Genomic DNA, 9951 nt, shown 5'->3' on the forward strand with positions numbered 1-9951 from the left:
GTTCTTTCTGGTAAACTAGATGCCCTGTGGGTTAGCTTGTTCTACTGGAGCTATGTGTTTCCTCTTAGTTGCTTACCACAAAATCTCCCCTATTTTTAGAAGCAATAGTAGGCTTAACCTATACCTCTATTTCAAATAAAGTCAGTTCCCATGGGGACAGTGTCAGATCTATCTGTTTTGTTTGTTTGTTTGTTTGACTACTTCTCCCCCAGACCAAATCTCTGAGCCCTTGCTCCAGAGCACCGGTCAGGAAAGTGACCCACTCTCAGAGTGACACCTCTTCTTTATGAGTTGGACACTGGGTGTGGGTAGCAGCCCCTGGTCTTTTTGGCTAGCTTCTCCTGACACGGAACCTGTGACCAATGAATGAGCCGAGGCAAGAGAAGTCAAACCTCCATATTCTTGACCCATGGGACCTGGCTAGAGCCTCCAATATATAAAGGCTGGGTGGAGAAAGGGATCTCCTGAACTCCTGGTTGCATTCACCAGGATTTTAGCCTCTGCAACCCAGAGCTCAGGGAATGAGATGGGGCGGGCATTGGTGGCCCCTCTTGGTGAGACTGTATCCCCTGACTGTGAGCTGAGGGAAGAGAGAACTCTGTTTTCTTGGCCAGGCCCAGTATCCCGCTTTTTGTGCTGGAGAGGGAGAGGAAGAAAGGGAGGGAAAAAAGAGGTTGAGACTACAGGGCAATGGACTTCCATTCATAAGTGTTTTTCATTTGTTGTATGTCCTTAGGAGAATTTCTTAAAAATCTGTGTGCATGTACGTGTGTGTGTGTGCTCACTCTATAATGTGTATGTGTGTACATGCATGTGTGCATGTGTGTATGTGTGTATAACAACTAGTTACAGTTGTTTCACAGGGAAGCAAATCTGGAGAGGCCCTGTCACTAACATTTTAGAAGTTGGAAAACTTTTTCATGTTCTTACTAATTTGCAAATATTCTTCTTTGGAGAAATAAACCTATTTTCCAAAATACATAAAATATTTTACTTTTTTTTAGAGATAAGATCTGACTATATTGCCCAGTCTGGCCTCAAACTTGCAATCCTCCTGCTTTTGCCTCCTGAGTGGCTGGGTCTACAGGTGTGCATCAGGCTCCTGGCTGATTTTAAAATCAGATTGTCTTTTTTTTCTCACTATTTGGAATTGAACCCAGGGGCACTTTATCAGTGAGCTACATCCCCAGCCCTTTTAATTTTTTCATTTTGAGATAGGGTCTCATTAGGTTGCTGAGGCTGGTGATCACTTTTCCTCAGCTTCCTGAGTCACTGGGATTACAGGCATATAAGAGCTGGTGAAATTGGGCTTTTTACTGTTGAGTTTAAAGGGTACTTTTTGTATTCTGGATACAAGTCCTCTACCAAATATATGATTTGCAAATGTTTTCTCACATTTTGCGGGCCGTCTTTTTGGCTATTTAATTATTCTATTCATTTTTTTCCTTTACAGATAACTGAAGCTGCCACATCTTAAAATGTTATCAACATGCTTCTTCCTTTAGATTAGTGGTAAAGCAAAAACCACCTCAGGTACATAGTTGCTAGTGAAGAGTTCTGTGGTCATCAGACTAGATCAAAGCAAAAGACAAGGAGTTTGAATGGAAAGGTAGGGATGGGCACTTAGGGACCTGGGCATAGCCTCTGCATCCTGGCACTGGATCCACCAAAGCTCTTCTACGTTGTACTCTGTGGATAGGGTCTGTGCCAGCCACCTAGCCTTGAGGGTAAGCTCTCGAAGGAGCCAGTGTGAAACTGCCTTCTGGTCTTGCAGATACTAAGCAGATGCTGCCCACCTTGGGCTAGTCATACTTCTTGCTAGACCACAGGGCTGAATCCATCCTTCCCTAGAGCTTCCATTTCCTCCACATTATCTCTGCTCCAAATGGGGATCTTTGCCTTCTTTTGGGCTCCAGAGACATGCTTAAGCCCCACTAAGGCTCCAGATAATGAGGCAGATCTGCATTAGTCTAAAACATAAATTGAATGTAGCCTGTCACGAGCAGGGAGGGGAATTACAATCCTTTCAGAAGCCCCAGGCACTTCCAGCTCCTCCTGACAAGCCCTATCACAGCCTTCGCTTTGTCAATTTGCCACCTTGGATTCAGAGGGTTCTGCTGCCCACAGACCAAGTCTGTTTACCCAGAAACTTGGCAGGAAGTACAGGTGCAGCAACCTTGGAACAAAGGCACATTCTGAGATCCTGGTGCCTGTTGTTAGAGAAACACAGTTGAGAGGCAACAGGCAAACAATTTGAGGCAAGACAGTTGATAAACAAACAGAGAATAGGGGACAGAGATAGGGGACACCCCGGAGGCTCCTCTGTTTGTTCTCTGGCACTGGCAGATTCTGCTCTCTGAAGCATTGACTGGAAATATAAGTCTCACCGGTGCTTGCTTGAGTCGAGGCTCTGCCTCCTCATCCCCTTTGAAATCTACCAGAGGTCGGGTCAGTGCATGGACTCAGCTGAGCAATTTGGTTAATATTAAGGCCATCTTGACAGCCAGGCTATGGGTCTCCCTACCAGCCAGCAGTATCCCAGGGCAGCCTGCACACCTGACAGAAAAGACTGTACACAGTGGCTAGCCACACTGCCAGGCTGTCAGTCTTATTGTTCACTGGTTGCCCCAGTGCCTCCCAGAAGCTCCCTGACAGCAGGGGATGAAGCCTGTTCCATAAACCAGGCCCACTTTGAGGCTGTGGGTAGAAATCAGTGTTTCTTGCCATTGACTGTGCCCTGATCCCATCTTCCAGGAAAAGTAGCACAAGGCTAGTGCCTCTAGGGGTGCAGGATCTTTGCTGGAATTTTGATCACACTTAAGGGCATGGTCACCATGCTTAGGAACATGGCCACCAGCAGCTCCACCACCAGGCTCCTAAAGGATGCAGCCATCGGCAGAAAGGACAGTGCATAGAGTGTGTGGCAGTAGCCCTGTCTCAGACTACTGATGGCCTATCAAAAAGGTTCTGGCTCAGAGGTGACTACCTCAGTATCCCCAGTCATGGACAGGTGGTGGGGGAAGTGTCAAGGGTAGCTAATGATGTTCCTGGGGAAAAGACGACATGCTTGAAGCAAGAGCCAGCCCATGTTTAGCACCAGGCCTATCTCTTCCATCCCTGTGGCCCTGCTGATGAACCTAGGCTCCCTGCAAATCAGGACACCGGTTGCTGTCCCTGCTCCTTGAGCCTTAGGGCAGGAGGCTCTGAGCTTGCTCACACACAAGGTCTCTATTCTCTGAAGTCCATGGTATTAAAGAGCTATAGGGAGGGCATGCCCATAGAGACTAAGTAGTGAAAAACCCCATCCTCAGATAGACTGTTGAATACCCGAGGTCCCTACCTTTCCCCACATAATGTCCAGTCTTGTCTCAGGTGCCACCTGCCCCTGTTTCTGTCTCTGCCCTGCTGCCTCCCTTAGCTATTAGATGCAACTGGCTCTCCTCCCTGGGAAGTGGAGGACAGCCTCTTCCAGCCCTGAGTCCAAAGACGAGGAAGGACCTTGCCCTGACTTTTTCCATTCTTTTTTCTTAAAGTGAAAAGTAATTTGGTTCAATCTGCAACAACAAGATAATTAAGGATTGATAACTGACAGAGTAAAATAAATATGCAATGAGCCTCTAGTGATATAAATTAGTAAATGCTTAAATACATTGGTGTGGAGGGGAAGCTTTTCTTTCCAGAATAATTCCAAATCCACACTAGGAAAATACCATGGTAATGATGGTTTCAGTCAAGGTCTATTGAAGAATGATAAAAGCAGTGGGTAAAAATTTGAGGAGACAAAGAGTTTGATATTTTTTTTTATAATCTCAAAATACCTCCCCCAAGATATTTATTAACTCTGAAAGGGAAAAAATAATAACTTACAAGGAGAGATCTAACACAACAAATTTAACCAAGTGATTGAGATTAACATCACCAGTAATTAAGACGTGCTTGCTGTTATGATATTCCAAGAGACATCACTTCTACGGTATTACCAAAAAGTGCATAACTCAATGTACTTATGAGAAAAATTCACACACACTCAGAAGGAGGCACATTTATCAAAATAACTCATAAAACATGTCATGGTCACAAGAGATAAGGAAAATTGAAAACTTGTCACAGATTGGAGACTGAGACATGACAATGAATATAAGGTGGGGTTCTGGATTGGATCCCCAAACAGAAAGAGAACATTAAGGGGAAAACTGGTTTCGTTAATGCAATTGTTAATCCATGTTAATCTCTTGCTTTTGATAAATGGATTGATTATGAGTCATGGTTAACATCAGGGGAAGTTGGATGAAGGGTGTATGTGAGTTTTCTGTACTTTTACAACTTTTCTCTAAATCAAAATTTATTTCAAAATGAAGTTTCAAAAATTTGGTTCTTAATAGCTGCCTTAATAAACTGGACTCCACAAACAGCCTCTGAAGAAAGAAATGACCTGATGCACACATACACATAAGCAGACGGATATACTCATGTGAGTCATGACTCAGACACCAGATCCCTGCTACGTGACATCTACGGAACACATTTTTATGGTGGAACATGGCATCCTTGGGGATATAGCTGGTCTTGTCCCCCCGTGGAGGGCCAGGTTGAGAGGAAGACTAGGTGGGCTTCTCTGTCCTTGAAACTCTGCCCATTGGGAGATCCTGGCCCAGAAAAAGCAGAGACATGATCTGGGGATGGTCCCTCTACCTATGCTAGCCCAGATGCCCAGACCTGCCTGGGAAAATGGGCTTGACCCTGTGAGGAGAGGAGGCCATTTTTTTTTCCCACTGGCATTGGCCAAGTAGGCATGAGTTTGAACCTATATATGCCCTGTTATCCGAGCCCTGGAACTTCCCCTCTGGGGAGATGGGCTTAGCCTCCAGCAATCTTATCACCTGTTAGGCCAGCCACAAATCTGAGACTTAGAAAAGGTCCCAAAATATCCACAGTATCCAGACAGAGGTACAAGAAAGAGGGTGATGAGGTCCTGTCCTTACCACCCACCTATTATGCCTTCTGCTGGTGCCACCCTCTGTGTTGGTTATCACATGACGTATATGGGGTCATGATCTCACCACGCTCTCCCAATGACCCAGATGAGGTGGGTCATTATTATCCTTATTTTTAAAAATTGTGATAAAATATACACATAACATAAAATTTACTATCTTCATCGTTTTAAAATGCACGGTTCAATAGAGTTCACATGGTTGAGTAACCAATTTCCAGAACTCTTCACTGTACAAAACAGAAACTTGATATCCATTAAACAACAACTCCCCATTCCTCCCTTCCTCCAGCTCCTGGTAACCATCATCTGCAATCTGTTTCTATGAGAGACTACTCTTCATAATGGATATTAGTGAAATCATTCAATGTTTGTCTTCTTGTGACTGGTTTATTTCATTAAGCATAATATCCTCAAGGTTCATTCATTGTAGCATGTGTCAGAATTTGCTTTCTTTTAGAGCTGAATAATATTATATTGTGTGTGTGTGTGTAAGCACATCCACATAAACATATTTATACACATGCCCTCATCTGTTGATAGATATTAGGGTTGTTTTCACCTTTGGGCTATTTTGAACAATGCTGCTATGAACACAGGTATACAAATATCTTTTTGGGACAATGATTTCAATTATTTTGGGTATGTACCCAAAGATGGAATTGTGGGATCATAATGGTAATCCTTTAAAATTTTTTTGTTTGTTTCAGTATCAGAAATTGAACCCAGAGATACTTAACCACTGAGCCACATCCCAGTCCTTTTATTTTTATTTTATTTTAAATTTTGAAACAGAGTCTTGCCGAGTTGCTTAGGGCATTTCTAGGTTGCTGAGGCTGGTCTCAAACTCATGGTCCTCCTGCTTCAGCCTCTTGAGCTGCTAGGAATACAGGCATGAGTCACCATGACCAGCTCTATTTTTAATTTTGTGAGGAACCACCATATTGTTTTCCATGGAAGTTACGCCATTTAATGTTCTTCCATTGTTTGGATCTAAAATGTTCCCCCAAAGCCCTTGTGCTAAAGGCTTGGCCCCCAGCATGACATTGCTGGGAGATGATGGAAACTTTAATTGGAGGGCCCATGGTGGGGTAGATCTTTTGGGGTGTGCCCTTCAAGGGGATTGTGGGACTCCAGTCTCTTCCTCTTTCTCTTTGGTCTCCTCTAATAGGAAAGCAGCTTTGCTCTATTACACTGCCTCCCAAGACCCAAAAGCAATGGCACCAATCAATCACAGACTGGAACTTCTAAAACTAGGAGCTAGGTAAATTCTGTCTCTTTCTAAGTTGATTGTGTCAGGTATTTATTATTGCAATGGAAAACACATGTTCCCACCAGCAACACACAAGGCTTCCAATTTTTCACGTGCTTACCAACATATATTAATTTCTGTTTTTATTTTTTGTTAGTGACCACCCAGAACTCCTTGTGCCAGTACCCCTCTGGGGAGAGCCACCCATGTCATTTACCTCGGCACTTGCTTTTCTCCCCCCTCCTCCTCCCAGCCACCAGTACCCATTTGCCTTTTATTTTACTCCCATCACTCAAAAAGCAAGCAAAGAAAGGAAAGGTTGATGAAAAAAAAATCTGATCTGGGAGCTGAGTGTGGTGCTGCACACCTATATCCCAGCTACTTAGAGGCAGATGCAGGAGAATTGCAAGTTTGAGGCCAACCTGGGAAACTGAATAAAACTCTGTCAAAAAAAAAAAGTGTGGAGGGGGGTAGAGCTGAGAATATAATTCAGTGGTATAGCTTTGCCTAGCATGCATGATGCTTTGGGTTCAATCCCAAGCATCTCAAAAAAAAAAAAAAAGGCAAAAGAAAAGCAGAGTAGATGATTGTGGTGCAACAGATGTGTGTATGAGGATGTGCATCCTTAGAGGTGTCTACAAACTTCTGAACAGGACACTACATTTGGTACCTATGGACTTGGAAGCCACTAGCTGCCTACCCTTCACACCTGAGGTTCACAAAACCAGTAAGGAAGGGGAGTTCAGTCCAGCTGTCAGGGAAGTCTGCAGCCAGTCGGTCCAGCCTCCATCTCAGCTGCTGAGAATACTTCCAGGAATTGAGGTGGGTTGAACTGGTTCCCAGCTTGAGATGTTCCTGAGCTGGGCTGTAGGTGGGGTAGGCAAGCATTAGGAGCCCTTGCTAGGGGGTAAAAGCCAGAGGAGCCATCAGGGCCCAAGGCAGGCATAGAGTTAATGCTGGGGGATTCAGAGGAGGTCCACAGGGTGGGCCACTTCCCACAGCTCCTGCAGATTCTATAGCCACCACTCCTAACTGACCACATTCTCTTGCAGAGGTGACTTCCATAGCTTCCTCACAGGTCCTCTTACTTTTCATAAAAACTAGAGTAAGTTTTTTTTCCCTAAAAATACAAATCTGGCCTTGCTACATTCTTGCCATCCTCAAAATAAAGTCAACTCTTCAGTATGCTTATGAACTGGACTTATGAGCATTTATAGTCTCCTGTGGTCCTCTGAACTATAACTACCCTCATCTATGGGAATTCCATTCCCCAAATCTGCCATTATCTTTGCCTGGACAGGTCCTATTCAGATGTAGCTTAAATGTTATCACTCCATCTTGGAGCATTTCTTCACTTTGTTATTCCACAGAAAGGGTAATTTATTTACCCCAGGTCACACAGCAAGCAAGTCATGCTCCCAAACCCCATTGCTAACCAGGGTTGATGTTAGTCTTCTCTAACACAGCCAGTGTACCCCGTAGGCATCTGAGTTTTGAAGGCAGGACCCATGTCCCGGATATCTACACCCTGGGGCCCAGCACAGGGCCAGACTTATTATCTAGTGATTGCCACATTGTACTGAGGGAAAAGGATAACAGAGGCCATAGCAGAGACAACTGTTCCCTTTTTCTTGGGAGGAACTTACAGATGAAGTCTAGAAGCAGGGACTTCTACCAGCTTGATTAACAACCGGAAATTAGTCTGTGGGAACACTCTTCTCAGAAGGAGGGTATGACCTGATCTAGCATCTCCTGGTCCTCAATAGATGCACAGTAGGAAACACAGAGTGAGTGCATGCACATCCCAACTTCTGAAACTTACAGAACCTGCACCCAAACCACTTCTGATACTGAGGGGCTAGTGACAGAGGCTGGAGCCCCTGCCCACCAGCTGGCACTATGATCTTAAGAATTCTCTGAGAGTCTATCCATGAGTGCCTTGAGGCTAGGGCTCTACCTCTTCTTGTTCCCTGTGCACAACCAGCATGCTCCTTTTGGAAGAAATTGTGGCCTCAGGATAGGAGCCCTTCTCTGTGTCTATGCCTGGACTCAGCAAAGTCCTCCACAACTCTGCTCTCACCCCTGTTAGGAAAGTAATATGGGCTGTAAATCAGGGCAGCCTGGAGCTGGGCCTCCCCAGAACAGTATTTAGGCTCTGAGGAAATAACTTCATTTGTTGTGAAACTTGGAAAGGAAAAGACAGTTAGTGACAACACTCCATTCTCTACCCTCTCGGTACTGGACAGAAACGCTTTAGGAATGAGCCTACAGTGAGTCTTGCTCCCTTGGATTGCGTACCTGTTGCTAGAAGCTTAAGCTAGTAGCACACCAGGCAGGTTTGAGGCAGAGGGGGCGCTGACTCAGGCATTGCCAGGGAGTCTCACGCAGGGCTGACGAAAATGGAGGATTGCTCCATTCCCAGTACCTGGGCCCCGGCGGGGAACTGCCACCCACCTCGGTCACGATGGTGGACAGGTAGACGTCATGGCTGAATTCCCAGCCGTCCAGGCAGCTCTCCTGCTCCAGCTGCTCCAGGTCCACGTCGCGTCCCGGTTCCAACCCCAGAGATGAAAAGTTGGCGATGGTAGCTAGTCGGTAGCGGCGACAGCTGTGGAGCACCTCGCGATCGTCCTGCAGCACTAGTGGGATACTATGGTTGCGCCACGCGCTGCTCAGATTCGCAGTGTCCGGCACACGGCAGTGGTGCTCCGGGGTCCCCGCCAGGAACACGACTGACATACCGTTGAAGCCATTGGGGATGATGCTGGCACTGAGCAGGAAGAAGATGAGGCGCTGGAAGGGCCCCCATTCGCCCAGGAAGGCGGTCACCTCCTCGTAGTCCCGCATGCTTCCCGCTGCTACGCAGCTTGCAACCTGGTGATGAGGACGTTCTCGGGACTGCCGCGCGTCCTGGGCCTTTCCTGTGGATGTCAGAACGTTCCGGGGCAGAGGACAGCTTCGGGAAACTGGGCTTCAGGCGTTGGAATGATCCCCGGAGCCAGAAGAAGACTAAGTCTCGGGACCACACCCCCATCCCCAGCTGCGGGAGGAGAGGGATGGGCTGCGGCTGGGCGGGGGTGGGGCGGGGCTTTTCGCTGACTCCGCCCCGCGCTGCGCGCCCTGGCTCGCCCAGAGGCAACCTAGGGGCTTTGAAGCCAGGATCTGCGGTGTCGCCTGCAAGCTGGTGAGCGAGGCACCAGGTAGTGCTTGGCGAGCTCGGATCTCTGACTTCCCGATCCCCAGTCCCACGTGGGAGGGCGGAACGGAAAGGGAGAGGTCGACCCCAGGTTCTCTGTCGGCGTGGTGCCAGGCCTAGCCCAGGTCAGGAGTCCTTCTGCTGTCCCAGTGCAGAGTCTGGACTCGCGCGGGCGCGGACCAGAGACTTAGCGAAGTCTGTGCTCTCGGGAAACTTTTGCAGGCGGCAGGGGTGACAGGAGGGCGCGCTCTGGTCTGCCACCCGGCTCAAGTGGCTGGCATCAGCTGACGGAGAGCTCACTTTTCACGGGTCTTAGGAGGGCTCGAGTCAGTCGCCAACCGGTGGCGCCTAGAGAAGCGCCAGGAGCCTCACCTTGAAAAGGACTAACAGGCCCAGAGCCTGGGAGAGATGAACAAGGTCATGTTGGGTCAGAAATGCGCTCTGGACCAAAAGGGACGGGGATAAGGGCTGCAGGGTGGCCCTAGCTTTGTCCCTAAGTCCTTCTGAGGG

General features: G+C 47.2%; 1 protein-coding gene across 2 annotated transcripts in view; it reads right to left on the minus strand.

Annotated features, from left to right (window-relative positions):
- Positions 1-9453, minus strand: part of Slc22a4 (solute carrier family 22 member 4) — a 48853-nt gene extending 39400 nt beyond the window's left edge. The window contains exon 1 of one of the 2 annotated variants that reach the window (XM_040272567.2): positions 8700-9453. In XM_040272567.2, coding sequence (XP_040128501.1) covers positions 8700-9092 — 393 coding nt within the window. In that variant the 5' untranslated portion in view covers positions 9093-9453. The remainder of the gene's footprint in view (positions 1-8699) is intronic. The other variant, XM_005335780.5, reaches the window with a different exon arrangement.
- Between the last annotated feature and the right edge of the window lie 498 nt (positions 9454-9951).

Source organism: Ictidomys tridecemlineatus, chromosome 1 (genome assembly GCF_052094955.1).
Source record: "Ictidomys tridecemlineatus isolate mIctTri1 chromosome 1, mIctTri1.hap1, whole genome shotgun sequence".
Lineage (NCBI taxonomy): Eukaryota > Metazoa > Chordata > Mammalia > Rodentia > Sciuridae > Ictidomys > Ictidomys tridecemlineatus.